This window comes from Marmota flaviventris, chromosome 2 (genome assembly GCF_047511675.1).
Source record: "Marmota flaviventris isolate mMarFla1 chromosome 2, mMarFla1.hap1, whole genome shotgun sequence".
Lineage (NCBI taxonomy): Eukaryota > Metazoa > Chordata > Mammalia > Rodentia > Sciuridae > Marmota > Marmota flaviventris.
The window spans coordinates 119,593,187-119,616,571 of record NC_092499.1 but is presented as its reverse complement, the minus strand read 5'-3'; the positions used below and the strand labels follow the sequence as shown (position 1 = coordinate 119,616,571).

Sequence of the window (23,385 nt, the reverse complement as noted above, 5' to 3'; positions counted from 1 at the left end):
GAAAAGAGTATTCTGGAAATACTACCTGGTGCAAAGTTCTAGAGGAAAACAGCCTGATGTATTTGAGGAGTATTAAGAAGGGCTTTGTGTCTGGAGAACAGGGAAAAGGGAGAGTCTTGGTTTTTCTAGCCTTCTAGAAAAATCTTGAAATATGATAGTGTAAAACATCTCTATTTTTCTCTCATCTTGTTTTGGCTATTCTTAGTATTTTGTATTTTCATATGTATTTTAGAATCAGCTTTTCAATTTCTCCAAAAAGGTAGTAATTCCCCACCCATAAATTCCCCATTTATGGGTTTTGGGTATTGATCTCAGGGTCTCCTGCATGCTAGACATGCACCCTATCACTGACTGAAACCTCCAACACCTTAACTTGGGTTTTGATTAATACTTATATTTGATCCGTGGATCCACATGGGCTGGGAATGTGGCTCAGTGATTAAGCACCCTAGGATTTGGTCCCCAGTACCAAATAATAATAAAAATGAAGTTTAAAATACCATTTATAATAGCATTAAAAGCATAAAATACTAATAAATTAATAACAAGTTTGCAGGAGCTCTATAATGAAAACTATGAAAGATTGCTCAGAGAAATTAAAAGATTTAAATGGAGAGAGGATTATCATTTAGAGGTTGAAGAACTTGAATGTTAATTCTCCCATATAGACTAAACCCAGTAGCACTCTGTCACTGAGCTACATTCCCATGCAGTACTAAGAAATAATGCCAAGAATTTCTATGTACCCTACTCAGTTTCCCCCATTGTTAACATTTTGCCAGAACCATAGTACAATATCACTATTAGAACACTTTCATTGATACTGTCAAGATGCAGAAGTTCTGTTCCTTCCACCCTATGCCTCCCTTAACCTTTGGAACCATTAATCTGTTCTTCATTTCCATTACTTAGTCTTTTCAAGTCTGTTATTTAAACATAATCATACAAATGTAACCTTTGGAAGTTGGCTTTTTTACTTTCCCTCCCATGGTATGGCTATACCAGTTTGTTTATTAACTTGTTGAATGTCATCTGGGTTGTTTCTAGTTTATGGCTATTATGAGTAAACATTTGTGCACAGTTTTTTTTTTTTTTTGCACAGGTTTTTGTGTGAACTTGTTTTTCCTTTCTTTTTTTAAAGTTGTTGATAGACCTTATTTTATTTATATGTTTATATGTGGAGCTGAGAATTGAACCCAGTGCCTCACACATGCCAGGCAAGTGCGCTACTGTCGAGCCCCAGCCCCTTGTTTTTCTTTCTCTTAGATAATGCTTAAATTTCTTATAAACTGACCAATTGTTTTCCAGACTGGCTGCACCAAACTTAATATCTCCCCTACAATTTATAAGTGCTTCAGTTTTTCTACAACTTATTAGCATTTAATATTGTCACTATTTTTTATTTTAGCCATTTTGAAAAGAGTATAGTGAGTATCTCACTATGGTTTTAATTGCGTTTTCCTAATTAATGATGTTGAACATCCTTTCATGTGCTTATTGGCCATCTGTATATCCTTTCTGGTGAAATGTCTTGCTCGTTTCCCAATTAGATTGATTTTGAAGTCCTGTGTGTATTCTAGATACCAGTACTTTGTTTTTGTCAGATATGTGATTTGCAAACATTTTCTCTTAGCCTGTCTTATCTTTATAACAAATATTTAGCAGAACAAAAGTTTTTAATTTTCAATAAGTTCAGTTGGTTAGTTTTTTGTTTTGTGAATTGAGTTTTTGGTATCAAGTCTGAGGAACTCTTTGTTCCTTGTTGCGTTGGATTCTGAAGTTTTCTCTTACATTTTTTTTTTCCTAATAGTTTCAGATGTTGGTGTTTTACATTCAAGTCTTTAATCCATTTTGAGTAAATTTTTGTATAAAACATGAGACTTAGGCTGAGATTCCTTTTTTTTTTTTTTTTTTGCATTGATAGGTGTCCATTCATTCCGGTATTGTAAAAGCTCTGTTGCCCCATTGGATTATTTCTATATTTGTCAAAACTCAGTTGGGCACATTTGTGTGAATCTATTTCTGGGTTCTTTATTCCATTTCATTGATTTATATGTCTTTTCCTCCTCAAATGCCATATAATTTTGATAACCAAGTTTTAGAATCAGGTGCAATGATTGTTTACACTTTCTTGACTAAATCGATTTATTTTTGTTCCTTTCCATATAAATTTTAGAATAATCTTGTCTATATCTACAATAAATTGTGCTAGGATTTTGGTAGGAATTGCATCAATCCTGTATAACAATTTTGGGAAAATGGATATGTGTTGAATCTTTTTTTTTTTAGTTGTTGATGGACCTTTATTTTATTTATTTATATGTGGTGCTGAGAATCGAACTCAGGCCGCACATATGCCAGGCAAGTGCGTTACCACTGAGCCTGAGCCCCAGCCCCATCCCTGTGTTGAATCTTTCATTCCATTAATGTGGTACATCTGTCAGTTTATTTAATAACACTTTGGTTTTTTTTTTTTTTTGTCATTGTTGTATAGTTTTCAGCATGCAAATCTCCTGTACATGTTTTGCTAGATTTACTTAGTATTTCAGTTTTTGAGCAATTGTAAATAATATGTTTTTACTTTCAGTGTCCATGTGTTCATTACTAGTATATTGAAATAAAATTGAATTATTGCAAGATCTTCCAGTGCTGTGATAAATAAAAGTTGTGAGAGTGAACCTTCTTAGAGGGAAAGCATCCAGTTTTTCACCACTAAGTAGAATATTAGCTATAGGATTTTTTAGATAATTTATCAAATTGAAGGAATTTTCCTCTATTCCCTTTTTCTGGGAGTTTTTTTAAAATTTTAATTCTTGGGTGATGAATTTTGTCATGACTTTTCTGCTACAATCACAGGACTTTTCTTCTTTAGCCTGTTAATACAGTAGATTATGTTCATTAGTTTTCTAATTTTGAGCTAACATTGCATTTTTGAAATAATGTCCACCTGATCTTGCTGTAGAATTCTTTTTATTGTTGAATTCCATTGTCTGGTATTTTGATGAGGAATTTTGTGTCTGTTCATGAGGGGTATTATTTTGTAGGTTTTGAGTTTTTGTACTCTTTGGTTTTGGTATCAGAATAATTTTTCTGTTTTTACTTAAGTTATTTTTACTTAAGTCATTCTGTTAAATGATTTAAACATTAAACCAACCTTGCATTTCAGGAGTAAATATCAAAATAATCATGGTATTTAATGATTCATAATTATTGCTGGATTTGATTTGTTAATATTTTGTTGAGGATATCTTGTCTGTATTTGTGTGGGGTATGGGTTTTTATTTTTTCTTCTAATGCTTTTGTGGGGAAGTTTTCACATCAGGGTTATACTGGCCTTGAACAAGCTGGGAAATATTTCATTCTCTATATTTTTGGAAGTTTTTTGGTTTTTATTTTTGAAATGGGGTCTCACTGTGTTGCCCAGGCTGGTCTTAAACTCCTGGGCTCAAGTGATTTTCCTGTCTCAGCCTCCCAAGTTGCAGGAACAATAGTACATGTCACTATACAGGCTCCTTTTCTGAAAGTTTGTGTAAGATTGGCAGTATTTCTTCCTTAAATGTTTGATAAAATTAACCTGTAATGCCATCTAGGTTTAGCATTTTCATCATGTGAAGATTTGAATTTATATAAGTTTCTTTCTTTTAAATAGACATTTTTGTTTGTTTTTCTTTTAGAACATCCAGTTTTTTTAGAGCAGTTTTAGGTTTGGAACAAAATTGAACAGAAAGCACAGAGCTTATGTACATCCCCTGCCTCTCCCACCAAGCCTCCACTATATGCTCAGCCAATACATTTTGTTTTGTAAAAAACTGTCAGACTTTTTTAGGTGGTTGTGCTATTTTGCATTCTCATTAGTGGTGAATGAGGGTTCTCATTCCTTCATATCCTTGGCAGCATTTAAAGTGTCAATCTTTTGGATTTTGGTGACTCATTTTTAAAAATTGATTTCTGTAATGATACGATATCAAGTGTCTCTTCATGTGCTTGTTTGCCGTGTTGTATATCTTTAATGAGGTGACAAGTTCTTTTGCCTTTTTTTGGGAGGTGGGGGTACCAGGGATTGAACCCACCGGTGCTTAACCACTGAGCCACATTCCCTGTCTTTTTTTATGTTTTATTTTTTAATTTTAATTTTTTTTAGTTCTAGATAGACACAATACCTTTATTTTGTTTGTTTATTTTTATATGGTACTGAGGATTGAACCCAGTGCCTCACATGTGTGAGGCAAGCGCTCTACCTCTGAGCCACAACCCCAACCCCTTTTTTAATGTTTTATTTTGAGACAGGTCTCACTAAGTTGCTTAGGGCCTACTAAGTTGCTGAAGCTGGTCTTGAACTTGCAGTCCTCCTATGTCAGCCTCCCCAGTCACTAAGATTACAGTTGTGTTCTACCATGGCCAACTTTTGCCCATTTTTAAATTGGGTTCTTGGTATATTTTAGATAATAGTTGTTTTTTAAAAAATCTTTATTTTTTAGTTGTAGTTGGACTCAAGATATTTATTTATTTGTTTGTTTGTTTGTTTTAATGTGGTGCTCAGGCTTGAACCCAGGGCCTTGCACATGCTAGGCGAGTGCTTTACTGCTGAGCTATAACCCCAGCTCTAGATAACAGTTCTTTATCAGATATTTCTTTCTCAAATGCTTTGTCTCAGCCTGTGGCTTGTCATATTCTCTTGGCCAATTCAGTTTCTAAAACAGATACAGAGCTATCCAAAGGTTCTAATTCTGTGTCAATTTTGATAACATAATGTCTTTCAGAGACATTATCACCAAGCAACATCCCATTTTATCTAAGTTGTTAAATTATTGGTACCTTTTAAAATTTCTTGCTGTACCTTTGTTCATTCCTGATATTGGTCATATTACCTTTTTTCTTGATTAAAAACTTTTGTTATAACTTTCAAAGAGTTAATATTGTTTCTTGTTTCACTGAATCTTCTTTATTTCCTTTCTATTAATTTTGGGTTGATGTGTAATTTTTTTCCCCTAAACTTCTTAAGATGGAAGCTTAGATCATTGACTTTAAATTTATTTTCTTTAATTAAAACTTTTAACTGATATGTAAAAGCATAAAAATTATACATATCACCAGGCATGGTGGTGTCTGACTATAATCCTAGTTTCTAGGGAGGCTGAGGCAGAAGGTTCATAAGTTTGAGGCTAGCCTGGGCAACTTAGCGAGACCCTATCTCAAAATCAAATTTAAAAAGGGATGGGGTATAACTTGGTGGTAGAACATTTGCCTGGCATGCATGAATTCCCAGGACCACAAAAAAATATAATTTTACATATTTATATGGAGTACCAAGTAATGTTTGGATAAACATATCTATCTTCTTAAACATTTGTAATTTCTTTATGGTGAAAATATTCAAAATCTTTCCTTTTTGGGGGGAGGGGTAATAGGGCTTGAACCCTGGTGCTTTATCACCAAGCAACATCCCCAGTCCTTTTTATTTTTAATTTTGAGACAGGTCTTGCTAAATTGCTGAGACTGGCCTCCAATTGGTGATCCTTCTGCTTCAACCTCTCCTGAGTCTCTGGGATTACAGGTGTGTGCCATTGCACCTGGCTCAGAATCTTTCTTTTCTAAAAGAAACATTTAAAACTATAAATTCTCCTTTTAAGCACATTTCACAAATGTTGGTATGTTGTGTTTTTGTTATCATTGAGTTCAAACTATTTTCTAACTTTTAATTTCTTTCTTGACTTATAGTTTATTTAGGAACATCTTACCTAATTTCTAAATATTTGGGCATATTCTAAATATTTTGTTATTATGAATTTCAAATTTAATTTTGTTGTGGACAGAATACACTCTGTGGTTTCAATCCTTTGAAATTTATTGGTACTTGTTGAAGGCCCACCATTTGTTGATGAACTTGTGGACTATAAGACAGTATATATATTCTGCCAGGCGCAATGGTCCACACCTATGTTCCCAGTGACTCAGGAGGCTGAGGCAGGAGGATCCTAAGTTCAAAGCCAGCATCAGCAACTTAGTGAAACCCTCTCTCAAAAAGGGCCGGGGATGTGACTCAGTGGTTAAGCACTCCTGGATTCAAATCCCTGGTACCAAAAAAAAAAAAAAAAGTATATTTTGTAGTTGTTAGATGTAGTGTTCTATGGTGCCTTCAGTTGGGTTTTTCTGGAGTTCAGAATTTATAACTAGAATTATTTCCAGACAACATATTCTCTTTGAAATCATTTTGATGAAAGATTTGTTAGAATATAATTAAATGATATATAAGTCTATAAAACATAATGTAAACAATAAAGTAATTTGTATGATTTGATGTCTGGTCACTATCTAATGTATGCACTTTAAAGCAATTATATCTTTGTATACATTAATACTGTTTATTAATATGCATATTCCTGGAAAAATTTTGAAAATTTTTTTGTTTTATTATCTCAGTTAAGGATGTGACAGAATATGTCTTAATAATTGTTGAATTTAATTGAAAATGTCTATTCTTCAGGGTGTACTGAATGGTTTCTTCTCTTTACAGTGGTATCACATCTAAAACATGGCTACGGATTGGCTGGGCAGTATTGTGTCCATCAATTGTGGAGATAGCTTGGGTGTCTATCAGGGAAGAGTATCAGCAGTGGATCAGGTCAGCCAGACCATTTCTCTCACCCGGCCTTTCCACAATGGAGTGAAGTGTCTTGTGCCAGAAGTCACCTTCAGGTGAGGATCTTGACTTCTTCCAAATCCAGCCTGGTGATGCATGGTGCTTGATTGCCAGTGTTCTTTTGGATGGGACTGCTTTTGAGTAGAGTCTTGTCAGGTGTGAGATTTTGCAGTCTTAGGTCTTACAGTCTAGCTGCTGTTCTCAGCAGAGCCTTTGTGTTGTAATTAGCTTTCAGATAATAATTCAGGGTTTATGAATCTTATTTCTTATCTCTGTCAAGCACACAATCTTTATATTATTTAAATTCAGCATAACTTTTTTTTTCTTTTATGGTTTCAGGTTTCCTTTCTCAATTTTGTATTATTTATGCTTTCTCATGTTGAGGGTCCTGATTAATTTTTCTCCTACATAAATGTTTCTTTTTGTAAATTTGTATTATAATTTATCCCCAGAAGCAGTAGCTAAAGTCCTTAGTTTCAGAAAAGTCCTTTTCTGTTATTTGCCAACAAGTCTCAGGTTCATTGTGTCTTCATGTACATCTTTTCACCAGTTGGTAACACTTCCCATTCTTGTACCAAAAAAAATAAATAAATAAAAATAAAAAGTTGAAGGCCGTCAGGCAAGAGTTCCTTCCTTGATTTTCTGAATAGTTCCTTAATTCTCTCTCTACACATACTCACATATAACCTTTTTCTATGGCTATATCCATTCTTAATGCTTACATCCACACTAAAAATGCAGACTTGTAAGGGGTAGCTATTTGTTGTTGATTTCATTTTCATTCATGTTATCACTATTATAATTTTAAAACTAGGACTCTTTTATGTATTTCAGGGCAGGTGATATAACAGAATTAAAAATTCTGGAGATACCAGGTCCTGGAGATAACCAGCATTTTGGAGACCTTCATCAGACAGAATTAGGTCCCTCTGGTATTGGCTGCCAAGTGGGTATCAATCACAATGGCATGGGCAAGTTGGTCAAGAAGCCAGTCTCTTCCAGCAGTGCCCCTCAGAACATCCCTAAGAGGACAGATGTGAAGAGCCAAGATGTGACCATTTCTCCCCAGCAGCAGCAGTGCTCAAGGAGCTATGTGGATAGGCACATGGAATCCCTGAGTCAGTCCAAAAGTTTCCGTCGGCGGCACAACTCCTGTAAGTAGGGTCATGTTGCTATTTCTTTTTAACTTAATATTTCAAGACTGTAAGCTCTTATCTACTGCTGCTTTTTAAATAAGTCCTTTATTACTCTAATAAAAAAAGGATGGCTCAGTGGTAGAGCACTCACCTCGAATGTGCGAGGCCCTGGGTTCAATCCTCAGCGCCACATAAAAATAAATAAATAAAATAAAGGTATCCAACTACAACTAAAAAATAAATATTTTTTAAAAAAGGATGTGATAGAGCTTAATAAATATATAACATGGGTCTCTCATTTTGGGTCTGATTCCTCAAAATGTCAAGGGCAAGGAAGTGAGCTGTTACAGATGCATTCAAGCTTCCTACCCACTCCCATCCTTCAGGGAAAGTCAGGGATCTATTCAGAGTTCATTTAGACTGTGATGTTGTTTTAAATATGACACCTGATGATGGTAAGTGACATCTGAATTGAACCTGCACTTGGGCTGTTCTAGGGGATTCTTGAGTGGCTTTTTCTTCTTGTTTCTTGGCTCCGATCCTCAATTAAAGGAGAGGTGGGAATTGGTGTAGACCTCTCTGATCTTTCATTTTCTGACTTAGGTTTGTTGTATTTACTCTCCTTCCTAGAACATCAAGGAGAACATGCACTTGTGCATATTACTTCCCAATTTTGTTTGGTAATAATGGATTATTGAATGCCATTTGTTGGTTTTAGAATGAGAGTTAATTCCCTAGAAGCTGCTATGCTTTTTATTATATTCACTAGAGTAATGTGGTAACAGTGAATCATAACAGATTCACTTGTATCTGCTAGGTCCTTAAATGAATATTATGTTCTTTTAAAAGATTATTTCTTGGGCCTGAGGTTGTGGCTCAGTGGTGGATCGCTCGCCTAACGTGTAAGGCCTTGATTTTGATCCTCAGTACCACATAAAAATAAATAAATAAAAATAAAGGTATTATGTCCAACTACAGCTAAAAAAAAATTTAAAAAAATTTTAAAAAGATTATTTCTAGATTACAAAATATTCTAAATATTACTTATTAGTTTTATACTCAGAAATAGTGGCAAGATATACTAGGAATTTTAAATGAGTATTACCTAATTCATATAAAGTTACAAGCTAGAGTCATACCTTGGCAATACCTTCTAAAAGATAGTTTAAAGTGAGCTAGGTCTCTCTGGAACCCACATGTAAGAAGTTGTTCTAGATGCTTCTTGTTGCTTTTATTGCTCCTGAACTGTGGTCCCCAGGTCTTAGTGTGCTATGTAAATACTAGTCATTTCCTTTTTTTCCCCCCTCAAGCTCATTTCATATCATATCACCTCCCCAACCCCCCACCCTACCACCACCCATGTATGCTCTTCCTCCCCAGCCAGTGCTGGGGACTAAACCTAGGGGCACTCTACCACTGAGCTACATTTTCAGTCCTTTTTTTTAATTTTGAGAAGAGGTCTCACTCAGTCACCTAAGCTGGCCTCAAACTTGCAATCCTCCTGTCAAAGTGACTTCTTTAAGTGCCTGGGAAACAACTATCTGAATTGATGATTGAAATTCAATTGTTACTTCTTCTGAATGCTTGGATAGGAAATGACCCATTCCACAAAGATTTTAGCCTCTTCTGAAAAAAAACCTCTTTTTAAAAAAATTTTTTTTAACCAAAAATATTGATTTGTTAATAGTTCAAATATTCTAACAATTTATAATTTTTCCCTGTGCATTTATTTTTCTTGCATACTTATTTAATATCTTAGAGTAAGTGTGGTATATTTGTTATAATTAATGAATCAATATTGATACATTATTATTAAGTAAAGTTCGTATTTTATTAGATTGCCTTAGTTTGTATCTGATGTCCTTATACCTGAATCCCATCTAGCATACCACTTCACATTTAGTAGTCACAACTTCTCTGGGCTGTGATAGTTTCTAAGACTTAACTTTATTTATTTGGTGTTGGGGGTTGAACCCAGAGGTGCTCAACCTCTGAATCACATCCCTAGCCCTTTTTAAAATTTTATTTAGAGACAGGGTCTTGCTGAGTTGCTTAGGGCCTCACTAAGTTGCTGAGGCTGGCTTTGAACTTGTGATCCTCCTGTCTCAGCCTCCTGAGCCGCTGGAATTACAGGTGTGTACCACCACACCTGGGACAGACTTTAGTTTTGATGACCCACACAGTTTTGATGAATACTAGTCAGGTGTTTTGTAGAATGTCCGTCAGTTAGTATTTGTCTTATGTTTTCTCATGATTAAAGTGAGTTGTTATCAGTATGCTATGGGCTCAGGTATATATTTATACTTTGGTTTATAATTCAGTTTATTTTGGTGTTCAAATTATTTCACCTTTAACCATTGGGATCTTTTTCAGTTGACTCTCGTATTCTTTTTTTTTTTTTTTTTTTTTTTAACTATAAAGCCCATTTTCAGTTTCTTTAATTATTCTGGTGTGTGTCTTTTTATTGTGTTTTCCTGTGATACTGTAATTGAACCAGGGTTTCATGCATACCAGGCAGGTGCTCTACCATGGAGCCACATCCCCAGCCCTTTCATGTTCTTTTGACATCTCCTAGCATCATTGTAGCTTTCCCCTGGCCCCTAGTACATCTTTGCTTTCTGGCACAATAGGATGCTTGAGGCTTGTTTTTTTTTTTTTTTTTTTCCTTGAATACTGGGGACTGAACTCAGGGATACACTACCACTGAGCCACATCCCTAGCCCTATTTTGTATTTTTTTTTTAGACTGGGTCTAACTGAGTTGCTTAATGCCTCGCTTTTGCTGAGGCTGGCTTTGAACTTGTGATCCTCCTGTCTCAGCCTCCCAAGCCACTGGTATCACAGGCGTGTGCCATCCAGCCCAGCAAGGCTTATCTTATATTTCCTGTCCTATCCCTGAAATCAGTCATGTCAACAAGGAGTCCTGTCTCCTTTTAATGTAGAATGGTATTAGCTACCAATATCTAGGCATAGATGTTCTCACTGCTACTGAGTGTTGTCCTTATAGCTTATGGCAAGGAAATATACATATGTATGTTTAGCTAGTATATATATTTATGATATATAAATATTTCTGTTTATAACTATATATACTATATTGTGCTAAGTGAGTCCATACTATGTCTTCAACTTTAATCCATTATCACATTGATCATTCTAACCTCTTTTTGCTGTAACCTCCCACTGCAAAAGTGAGAAACTTGTCTCCTACCATCTGTCATTCATTTATTCAATTTCAGTATATATGTATAGTGGTACACATTGAGTATCCCTAATATGAAAATCCAAAATCCAAAGTACTCCAGAATCTGAAACTTGAGCAACTGACATGATGTCTCATTGGAAAATTGCATACCCGTTCTGACAATGCAAAAGCACTGAAAATACTATAGACTATGTTTGTAAGGTGTATATAAAGCATAAATGAATTTCATGTTTAGAATTGGGTCCTATCTCCAAGATATTTTATTATGTATATTCAGATATTTCAAAATTCCTGAAATCCAAGACTTCTGTTCCCGTGCATTTCAAATAAGGGTACTCAACCCTGTATCAGAATTGTTAACTTTACCTCTTACCTATGTGGGAAACTGTCAAATACAGTGTTTTTTTTAGAGTCTCTTTGCCTTTCATCTTAGACTGTTTATTTATAGAGTTACTTAGGTTTCTTACCCAATTCATTGATTTTTTTTCTCTGTTTTCATAATACAGTTAGATTATCACATTCTGCTTTCCAGCCTGGGATTTCTCCATCCTCCTGAATTAATTCTTAAATTTGCATATATTAAGTCTCGAGAATGAGAAGAAGTTCTATGGGTTGTATGCTATGAAGTTCTGTGGGTTTTGACAAATATACAGTCATGTATCTGTCATTAAAATATCATACAGAATAGTTACACTAGAACAGTCTCCTGTGCTTTACCTATTCAGTTCTCTGGGTCTTTTCACCCGACTTAACCCTGGCAACTATTGATCTTTTTACCATCTCTACAGTTTTTGTTTTCTACAGTGGCACATAATTAAAACCATACTATATATCTATCTATCTATCTATATATATATATATATATATACCTTTTCAGACTGGCTTCAAACTTAGCAATATGCATTTAAATGTCATTCATATCTTTTGTGGCTTGATAGCTCATTTGTTTTTATTATTGAATAATATTGCACTGTATGGATATGTCAACATTTGTTTATCCAACTATATTGAAGGACTTCTTGATTGCTTCAGGCTTTTGATGGTTGTGAATAAAGCTGCTGTAAACATTTGTATGCAAGTTTTTGTGACATAGATTTCATTTCAGTATAATTAAATACCTAGGAGAGCAATAACTGATTTATAATAAGAATTTTTGCTTGACCGCCCCCGCCCCCCCGCATTACTAACGTTTGTACCAACTCACTTGAAAGAATGCATTTAGCTTCAAAACAGTAATTTATTTGACCTTTAACAAGTCCCTTTGTTACATAAATAAGTGGGGTCACTCTGAAGAGCATACTGTAGGTGATGCTTATTCTGTTTTTGCTGTTTAGTCAATTCTTTTTTTCTAGATTAACTGCACCTACTAAGGTAAGGAGATCATGAGGCAGTAAATGTTACTCTCTTTCAGGGAACTTTATTAGAATCTAGATTAGTATAGAAAATGTCTGATCTTGGACGTTAATGATGAGAGGTGGCTCAGAATTGGTTTCTGGTAGAAAATAAAGTTCCATTCCTTTTTGTTATTGTTATAGAAAATAAGTTTTAAAAATCCTTAATTTTTTATTTTTATGTGGTTCTGAGGATTGAACCTAGTGCCTCACATGTGCTAGGCAATTGTTCTACCACTGAGCTATGACCCCAACCCCTTTTTATCCATTCCTTGAGCCTATGAGTAGAAAATCTGTCTTAGGATTTTCTTCAGTATATATTGATGTTGAGAGTAGTAGTTTGATGAAACTATAGGAATGTAATCTCTTCAATTCTGACTTTTTAAGTGTTTTTTAAAGGTTAGCATTGAGTTGTTGAGGAATTTGTTCTAGTTACCTAATTCCACGCAGAATTCACTGATGAGAAACTTAGCACAAGCAGACTTTAATCTCTTTCCTCAGGTTGGTGGTGGGGGTGAATAATTTCTATGAACCCAATTTCTGTGAACAGAATACTTATCAAATGAAGGGATGGAGGGCCAGGTGCAGTGGTGTACGCATATAATCCCAGAGGCTCAGAAGGCAGAGGCAGGAGGATTGGGAGTTCAAAGCCAGCCTCAGCAATTTATCGAGGCACTAGGCAACTCAGTGAGACCTTCTCTCTAATAAAATACAAAATAGGGCTAGGGATGTGGCTCAGTGGTTGAATGCCCCTGAATTTAATCCTTGGTACCCCCACAACTCCCCCCCGCCAAAAAAAAATGGAGGGATGGAATATCAGTGGATAGAAACTACTTAAGGCTTGAGGATTTAGGTCTGTGTGTGGATGCAAATCATGTTTGTCGAATTCCATCTCATAGCTAAAAATGATAACCATTAATGGCAGATGAAAGACAACCCTTTCTGAAATTTCAGTTTGTGAAATTGTCGTTGGCTATGTGCAGTTGTATAAAAATTTAATGGCTGAGTTAAGGCTCTTAGGCCTGAAGAATATGAAAGTAGATAGCTTAGCCTTTAGCTCATTTGCACATAGGAAGAGATAGTTACATTTCCCTTTCTTTTACCCCTTCCGGGTATAGAGAATTTAAGAACTGGAATTAAAACATTTTAAATTGAAAGATGTAGTATATTATCTTGTTGCAGTGTGGTTGGCCTACAATAGTCTGTTCAGGGTAACAGTCATCCCACCATCTGAGGTCAGAAGCTGTAATTTGAGGTTTTTTTTTTTTTTTTAAATATTTATTTATTTTTTTTAGTTTTTGGTGGACACAACATCTTTGTTTGTATGTGGTGCTGAGGATTGAACCTGGGCTGCACGCATGCCAGGCGAGCGTGCTACCGCTTGAGCCACATCCCCAGCCCCTGTAATTTGAGTTTTTATGGTCCTACTGAAGTCCTCTTGACTTATCTCCTTGATTCTTCATATATCAAACAGACTAAAATGCAGGACCTGGAATTTTGGAGATAATCAGAAGTCCCAGATATTATCAGTCATCTTTTCATAAAGTCTGTTGAGTCTGGCACTAAAACTTGCAGTTTGACAATCAGGTACCCTTTAGCATGCTAAGTGCAGGACAAAGTTTCCCTTTACAATATGTGTGTGTGACAAAAACCAATAAATTAGTGGCACTGAGGGTTACACAACAATGGGTTTGTTACAAGATGTCCTGCCCAAAAGGTCTCTTTGCCAAAAGCTGGCAGAAAAATGGCACAGGAAGGTGGCCAGCCTCCAGTCTTAACATATGCTTGGTCCTTGTTATCAAAAGGTAGTGTGGGAAGCACTGTTCATCTTTTCCAAAGGAAGTGTTTCACTTTGCCAGTGGCCAAAGGCCACCTTGTTTAATACAAAGCCAGGCACTTTGGGCTGAGGAAGCTAAATACTGAAATAGCTTATTCACCCAGGACTTCCTAATTTTGTAGTAACATATGAAGAAAGGGAAGAACAAAACAACTGAATGTTTTAGCTTGATTTTTACTTATTTTATGTTGTATTATCTTTCTTTGCTAACTTATACATCCTCTTGGAAATGTTTTCACTCTGCTTTTCTGGCAGTATTTAAAACATAGCTGGTCCTTAGTATATAGATTTCGAAGGAATGGAAAATTCTACATTCAGAAGAGCACACACAGAAAAACAACAACGACAAACCTGAGACCTTCTAAATTCACAGCCCCGGGTTTAGTACAAGTTATATTTGTAGAGTACTACAGCACAGCCAGAAATAGTGCCTAGTGCCCAGGATCATTAGGGCCAATTTAAGGCATCACCCATTATAAATCCTGTTGGTCTTTAGAGTGGGGCACTTTGTCAACATGCTGAGAAGTGCTTTACAGCCAGCCATGGTTGTTTTCTTTGCCTTTTTATGCTTTTCTTTGCATCATGTGGCATGATATGAAGTAGATACCATTTAGTAGATACTATTTATTTTATTTAATATAGATGTTTGATTTCTTAAATTCAGTCGAGATTTATTTACTTAATGGCAGACCAGACATAGTGTTGAGTGACAGGTATGAATGACATGGTTCCTGCCCTTTTGTTGGTTTATAAACTCATTTTTTTTCAAGTGAGCAAAATGTGTTGTTTCCACACTGTACTCGTCTCTTCGAGTACTTCTGAATACTAATATTGATATTAGTTTAATGTTTATTAGCCCTAAACACTGGACTAGTGGTTAAGAGAAACAACTGATAATGTTGTTTAAATCGACTTTAACACTCAAATAACTGGCCTTTTGCTAAGGTCATTTGTGAAGTCTGAACTGTCTGCAGTTTTTTGCTCTTTGAAGACTTTGTTCTTTTCTGTTTTCTCCTACAACTGGCTCTTTTTTTTTAAGCAATATCTGTATCTTTTTCCCTCTAAGTTTTATTCTACCTTATCTTTGCCCTCATTGATCAATTGCTTATCTTCATCTGTCATTGTGATGGTTCAGGATAGTTTATTATCTGTTCATGTTGGACATGACTGAACTTTCTTTCTCTGAAGCCCTTGCATCAGACTGTCAACAACTTCATCTTGCTGTCTTTTTCAGTCACGCAACAAACTTGGCATAATTTTTGGTGGCTCACTCTTTCTCCATAGTTAATCTCAAGTTGCCTTTCTTTTATAACTTCACTTTAGGATTTGAACTTTTGTTTGTTTGGCTGATATTTGTTTGATATAGCTGTTTTGATTTAATTTGTAACCTCTTTTTAAACTCTGAACTTTTGTTTGGTTGATGTTTATTTTATTTAATATAGATGTTTTGATTTCTTAAATTCAGTAGAGATTTGTTTACTTAATGGTAGACCAGATATAGTGTTGGGTGACAGGTATGAATGACATGGTTCCTGCCCTTTTGTTGGTTTATAAACTCCTTAGTGAGTTAGAGCAAGATTACAGATCAATTTCAAAACAAAGAAAGTTATATATAGAGTAAGTGCTGGGTCATGAGTACTCAGGTGGGAGTGATTTTTCCAGCAGGAGTAATCAAAGATGGTGTACTTTGGTTGAGTCAATACAGTAAAAATAAGAAACAGCTTAAAAGATCATGAGTAGAGATGATCTATATACTCAATAATAATATAGTATAATATGTAATTTATGTAGTCATAAGATTTGAAGAATTATTTTATGAGATAGGAAGAAGATGCTCCTAAGCAAAAAAAAAAAAAAAGCAGGATGCAAAACTTTGCCTTTGAATCTTACAGTTGTGCTGTACTGAAGCTTTTTTTTTGGCAGTATTGGGGATTGAACCCAGGGTGCCTCAAATGCCAGGCAAGCACTCTGCCACTGAGCTACATGTTCTGTACTGAATGTTTTGCTTTTGCCTTGTGTGCTGAATTTCTAAACTTGTTCCTCTGTCCTGGTTCTTTTAACTTTGCTTAGATCTGTCTGAGCTACATGGTTTTCCTACTCCTGTATATGTGGAAATAGTATAGAATTTGGAATCTGATAAAGTTCGTATCCTAATTGAAACATTTATTAGCTGTGTAAATTTGGAATAGAGTACTTAGCCTCTCCCCCTTAGTTTCTTCATTTATAGACTGGCAATTTTAACCAGGTGTATAGAAACAAACAGATAACATGTATATCAAAGCCTAATAAGATTGTGTCAACAACATAGGTTCACCAGGATGACAAGTAATGGAAGTTTTTAGTGTCTTTCTTCCTTTAAGCTAGTAGATGACTATAGACAATAACAACATTTTTCTGCTTCCTAATACTTTGAAATATTATAAGAACTAAAATAATTTTGTGAAAAAGCTCAGGTAAGGGCTGAGGTTGTGGCTCAGTGGTAAAGCACTCGCGTAGCACATGTGAGGCCCTGGGTTCGATCCTCAGCACCACATAAAAATAAATAAATAAAGCTAAAAAAAAAAAAAAAAAAAAAGCTCAGGTAAATGTTAAAATGCCAGATTGATTATATTAGTATGTTCTGGGTGTGAGTAATAGAAAACCCTGCTCAACGACTTAGGGAATAAAGAAATTTTATCACAGTTAAGTCCAGGGGTGTCATTTCCAGGCGTAGTACAGTCAGGTCTTTAATCTTATTTCTCCAAGCTCTCCTTGTGTATTGGTTTTGTCTCAAATTGATAATTGCTGGCTTTAGCAGATCTTGGGTGTCTCATCCAGACACAATTGAAAAAAGAGGTCTTCTCTTCTAATCTATCATCTTTAGCAGGGTTTCTCAACCTCAGTGCTGTTGGCATTTGGGGCCATATAATTTTTTGTTGCAGGAACCACTGTCCTGTGTATTTTAGGATATTAAGCAGCATTCCTGGCCTCTGTATACTAGATGCCAGCAGCACCTTCACCACCATCAATTGTAACAACCAAAGATATTTTCCCGTATTGTCAGCTTTCCTTTTGGAGCCAGACATATGCCTGTTAATCCCAGCTACTCGGGAGGATCATGTAGGAGGAGTTCAAGGCCAGCCTTGGCAACCCAAGGAGATCCTATCAAAATTTCTAAAAAGCTCTGTGTTGGAGCACCTCTAGATTCAATACCGAGTACTAAACAACAACAACAACAACAAAAATCCTTCCAACTGGGAGGCAAAATTATCAGACTCTGATTCAGCAGTTTAGGAATGAGGAGGTTTTTGTTTTTTTAATCAGAATATACTACTACCTTCTTCAACTCCTGCTCTATCATGTTTTCTTGGCCTATTGTTTCACATGCCCATGCTTAAATCAGTTATTTGCATGAGTACCACCATGACTGATTTAGAAATTAATCTTATCTGAGAGGAAAAGTATCTGGGGGGGAAAAAAGTGGGATTTTGTTTTGATGGTAAAGGGGGTCTGGATGTTGGATAGGCAACAATAAGATCTTCTACAGGGAAAAAATTTCACTCTAAAATTGCTTACCTATGGCAAGAGCCTTTTGAAAATACTGTGTTGGAAAGATATAGGTAATTTCACTACTAGGTATGCAGAAATAATTTGGAATGATGATAGGATGATAATTCGAAATGATGATTAGATTAGGACTGAGCTTCTGGTTATATTATTCACCATTGAATCTCTAGCACCTGACACAGGTCCCAGCACATAAAAGATGTTTAATGAATATTTGAGTGAATGAATTAATTTAAAAAATTGCTGATCAGAGTACTCTCATGAACGAAATGGTATTTTGCATTTAGTGAGCAATCAGTGTGATTATAGATGAGATTGGCTGAAATGAAGAGACTCGTAAAGACCACTCCCATTCTTTTCTTACAAATAAACTGTATCCGGCTTCAAAGGAGTTATGCTTTGGCCTGAATAGTGCCTTAATATAAAAATTAAATATTGACTCATAATATTGATATAATTTCATTAAATTTCCTCCTTTGGATCGAGACATTTCTGTAATATTAGTATGAACCCTTGATTGGCTCACTAATTTATTAACTTCTATTATAACTACATATTATACATTAGATATTAGACAGAAAAGTACAAAATTTAAAAGGAATAAATATGAAGGGATCTATTTTTGCAGTAATATTAATGATTCAAAATTTTTTTTATTAAGACATAGGGCAGAGTGATTAACTGTGAGTCATTGATTTTTTAAAATTTATTTATTTATTTAATTTTTTTTTTTTTTTAGTCTGGGTGTCTCTGTGTTACCTAGGCTAATTAAACTCTTGAGCTTAGGTGTTCCTTACACCTCAGCCTCACAAGTAGCTGGAAGTGCAGGCATGCACCACTGTGCTCACTTTTTATTGATTTTTCAAATGTTGGTATGCCACTAAGGAAAATAGCAATCAGAACCTTGAATTTCAGAGAAGAGGCTTCATAGAGCTAGTGCTCCTACTTATGAGGGGGTGCAGTGAGCTAGTTCTCGTTCTGTCTATTCATGCAAGAAATAAAAGCTGGAGACTGGAAATAACTGCCAGGGCAACACTGGTGATTGCTCTTTTCCCTCTTTCTTCTTCCTTTTAGTTTCTTCCAGTACCCACTACTGGTGGTGGAATGTAATAGGAAACCAGCTCACAAATGAGAAATTCAGTTTCTTGAGTTATATCCCTGACATCAGACTGTGGACTTAAAAGACAGTGGATTAATAAGTGATATACTTAATATTTTTTTTAAAGAGAGAGAGAAAGAATTTTAATATTTATTTTTTAGTTATCGGCGGACACAACATTTTTATATGTGGTGCTGAGGATCGAACCCGGGCGGCACGCATGCCAGGAGAGGGCGCTACCGCTTGAGCCACATCCCCAGCCCCTGTACTTAACATTTTGAATGAAACATTCAAAGAATTGGTCTAAAGTTCAGTGAATTTTGTTTTATTTGCTTTTTAATGGCAGTCATAGCTGGAAAGAATACTCTTGAGAGGCATGATGTAGAGCAGGGTCAGCAGATTTTTTTCTATAAAGAGTGAGATGGCAAATATTTTAGGCTTTACAGGCCACAGTGTCTCTGTTCCAAATATTTTAACTTTGCTTTTGTGGCACAAAAATAGCCTTAATTTAACTTTAACACAGGTGGTGGGTTGGATTTGGCCCATAGGCTATAGTTTGCCGACTCTCAGTGTAGAATATAAGCTTGGGGTTATATTAATTAGTGATAGTGTGAATTCAATAGTTGGAATAAGCTTGATAATTATTATTTTTTTAAGGACTAGGGATTGAACCCAGCTGATACTTTTTAATTCGGGAAGGCATCTTTATAGATCTGATTATATTAATTTTTAAGGGCCTCATTCTGTCCCAAAAAGACCTATAAAGAGGAATAGGGGCCAGGTAGAGTGGCACATGCCTGTAATCCTAGTGGCTTGGGAGGTTGAGACAGGAGGATTGTGAGTTCAAGGTCAGCCTCAGCAATTTAGCAAGGCCCTGGCTCTAAATAAAATATTTAAAAAGGGCTGGAGAAGTGGTTCAGTGGTTAAACACCCGTGGGTTCAATTCCTGGTACAAAAAAAAAAAGAGGAATAGGAAAAGTGTTAGTTCTACAGTTCTTCTGTTCACATATGATGGGCATTTTTATTACCTTTGATACACAGTTTCTTTCTTTTTTTTCCCCCTCTCATATTGGAGATAAAATCTAGGACTTAAGGCATGCTTAGGCAAGTGCTACAAGTACCACTAGCCCTACTACAGTTTCTTCAGTGGATTCTTTTAAGCCAGGTATTCATTTTCCTATGCTTTAGTTAAAAATTGATAGGGTTGTACAGTGTTGAAATACTGAATGCCACTGAACTGTATATACCCTTTCAAAATGGTTAAGGGATTGGGGTTGTAGCTCAGTGGTGGAACACTTGCCTAATGTATGCAAAGCCTTGGGTTTAATCTTCAGCACTACAAAAAACAAACAGCCAACAACAAGAAAAGGTTAAAATAGTAAATTTTGTGTGTATAGTCATGTGCCACATAATGGCGTTTTGGTCACCAGCAAACCACATACACAATAGTGGTCTCGTAAGATTATATTACTTAAGGCTGGGGATGTGGCTCAAGCGGTAGCGTGCTCGCCTGGCATGCGCGCGGCCTGGGTTCGATCCTCAGCACCACATACAAAGATGTTGTGTCCACTGACAACTAAAAAATAAATATTAAAAAATCCCCCCCTTCTCTCTCTCTTAAAAAAAAAAGATTATATTACTTAGTGACATAGCAGTCTTAATTTGTATGAGTATACTTTATGATGTCCAAACTATGATGAAATTGCCTAACACATTTCCTAGGAGTGTCCCCATCATTGACTCATAACTCACAATTTAAAAAAAAAAAAAGTTGATGTAAATCCACTTTGATAGGCTTTTGTTATGGAATGTTGCATTTCCTCAGATATCTCAAGTACTCAGTGATTTGCTAGCATGAAACCTCATAAGGGTGCCTGTTTTCATCAGTACATTAAATTAATGATGTTAAATTTCTTACTATTTTTAGATAAAATAAAAATATTAGAATATTCAGTATCTTTCTGTATCCCAGTGGATCATTCTATACCCCCGGGGGATGAGAACATACATTAGAGGGAGACACCTATTTCCTGATAGGTAGTTTGATTTACTACTGAGGCAGAATAGCTGGTTGTGGTGGTTCATCCCAGCAATTTAGGAGGTTGTGAATCAGGAGGATTGCAAGTTTAAGGCCAACCTTAGCAACTAAGTGAAGCCCTAAACAACTTAGTGAGACCCTATCTCAAAATAAAAAAATAAAAAGGACTTGGAGGTGTAGATCAGTGGTAAAGCACCTCTGGGTTCAATGCCCACTACAAAAAAAAAAAAAAAAAAATTGAGTCAGTATATTGATAATCCTGAAAGCTGGACTGTTCTTCCCTTACTGACATGTTGCTAATGGTATCTTATCTTGACTGTATTTTCATACCTGTTCTCCCACTCCTAATCTATATTCTGTATAGATGTATTCTCATCTATGTTTCTGTGGCACTCTATATATAAACTTCTTTCATGACTTGAATCACATTGCCTATCACTATTTGCATACATATTTCTCCTCCTTTGCTGTTGAGCAGCATGTCTTGGTTATATACTGTTACCACACCCTAGCTCTGTCACACTGCATGTTCTCAGTAAATACTTTGACACATTGAAAATGGAACTTAACCCAAACTTTGGCTTCTCTTATAGTGGTTCATAATCAAAACTGTTTGTGGTATCTCTGCCACTCTTCCTCCCCTTCATAATCTTGGTTGTCATTTTTTTTTTTCTGGAAACTTAAATCGTATCTTTAGCATATAACTTTTCCATACCAATATTTGGCATTAGGAAAATTTCAACATGAGTATATTTGAATAGTGCATACCTTTTAGAGTAATCATTATAATTGGTTTTGCTCATGTTGATTAATTTGTCAAACAAATTTTGCTGATTACCTAGACATTCTGCTGGGGGGACACCACAGTGAACATTTTACATACAAGGAAATTGAGACCCTAAGAAGTTGAATGATGAATATAGATTATATAGCATTTTAATGATAGAACTGTAACTGATTGATAGGGCTTCTCACACTTGGTCCTTTGATGGGGAGTGCTGTGAGGAGAGTTAGAGCAGTGTAGCTGGGATGAAATTTGTGAGGGGGGTTTGCTCCTCCTCGTTCCAATTGCTACTCAAGGGTTTTCAGTAATTGAAGAACTCCGTCTCTCAAAAGAAAGTACATTACATTTATTTAGATTAAGACAGAGGTCCAGTGTGCTTAGCAGTCCCTTAGTTCACCCTTTCAGGGTAGTCAGGTGGGGATAAGAGTATAAATTTAATTCAGGATTCTCTGGGATGGGTGGTTTGGAGAATTTTGTGGAACTTTCTGCCTTGGCTGGTAGATTAGTAGTTGACTGATGACTGATGTGTGGTAGCCAAATAGGGTCTCAGCAATGGAGGGTGGTTGGGTGTTCTGATGTTGATGTGTATCTTGGTGGGTCTCTACAGGATCAGCCTAATATGGACCTTGTCATTATTTGAAGGTTCAGAAACTGCTTACTTGAAGAGAAAAAATGCTGAAGAAAGAATTTAAAGAAAAGGTCTAAAGACAGCCTTAAAAGTCAGAATACCAGTTTATAGTGGTAGGAGTATGCCTGGCCCAAGATCTGCAATCTGTTTTCTAAAGCAAGTATTCCCTCCTATTGGGATCTAGCCTTAGTTGCTTCCTGGGAAAGCACAGAATAAGAGCCAGTTGAATACTATCTCCCTGTGAGTTTCATGTTATGAGGGCTTGACCTTCTTTTACTGTAGAAGTATTATGCTCTTATATGATTGAAAGACATTCAAACTGAAGCTACCTACTGCTCTTGCCTTCCCACTTTTCTGACACTCAGTTGTGAAAGTGTCAGTCATTCTTTAAGAAGGACAGAACGTGGTGAAGACTTTCAATAGTACTGCTTATTGTATTCATCAGCTAGTCAGGTGGGTAATATTTGAAATCTGTTATTCCACATGAGATTTGTGGTAGTTTGTGCTACTTACTATGATTTAGAAATAATTTACCTTTTCCTTTGATTCCCATCATATTCTCCACAAATGACTAATGTACTGTATTTTCTATTTCCACTGAGCAATTTGTGAGCACACTGACTTTAGTCCCTATATTTTCTCCAGGGTCATCTAGTAGCAGGCACCCAAATCAGGCAACTCCAAAGAAGAGTGGTTTGAAGAATGGCCAAATGAAGAATAAAGATGACGAGTGCTTCGGGGATGATATTGAGGAGATCCCAGACACAGATTTTGATTTTGAAGGGAACCTGGCCCTTTTTGACAAGGCAGCTGTGTTTGAGGAGATTGATACCTATGAGAGGAGAAGTGGTACCCGTCCCCGGGGCATCCCAAATGAAAGGCCTACTCGGTACCGCCATGACGAGAACATCCTGGAATCAGAGCCCATTGTTTACCGACGGATCACAGTACCCCACAATGTGAGCAAGGAATTCTGCACAGGTGAGTTGCACTACCAGGTGTCACATCCCACAGACTGTTCTTTGATTTCTATTATGCTTGAAACAGAAGAAAAACAGCTTTTTGAGTTAGAATCTTATACT

At 36.0% G+C, this 23,385-nt stretch overlaps 1 protein-coding gene across 5 annotated transcripts in view; it reads left to right on the top strand.

The window, feature by feature from the left end:
- Edc3 (enhancer of mRNA decapping 3) overlaps positions 1 to 23,385 on the top strand; it is a 50,184-nt gene that overhangs the window by 4,780 nt on the left and 22,019 nt on the right. For 3 of the 5 annotated variants that reach the window (XM_071608470.1, XM_027923689.3, XM_071608472.1), the window contains exons 2-4: positions 6,515 to 6,696; positions 7,475 to 7,794; positions 22,949 to 23,284. In XM_071608470.1, the coding sequence (XP_071464571.1) occupies positions 6,533 to 6,696; positions 7,475 to 7,794; positions 22,949 to 23,284 (820 nt within the window). In that variant the 5' untranslated portion in view covers positions 6,515 to 6,532. Of the gene's footprint in view, positions 1 to 5,476; positions 5,555 to 6,514; positions 6,697 to 7,474; positions 7,795 to 22,948; positions 23,285 to 23,385 lie in introns of all 5 variants that reach the window. The other 2 variants (XM_071608469.1, XM_071608471.1) reach the window with 1 other exon arrangement.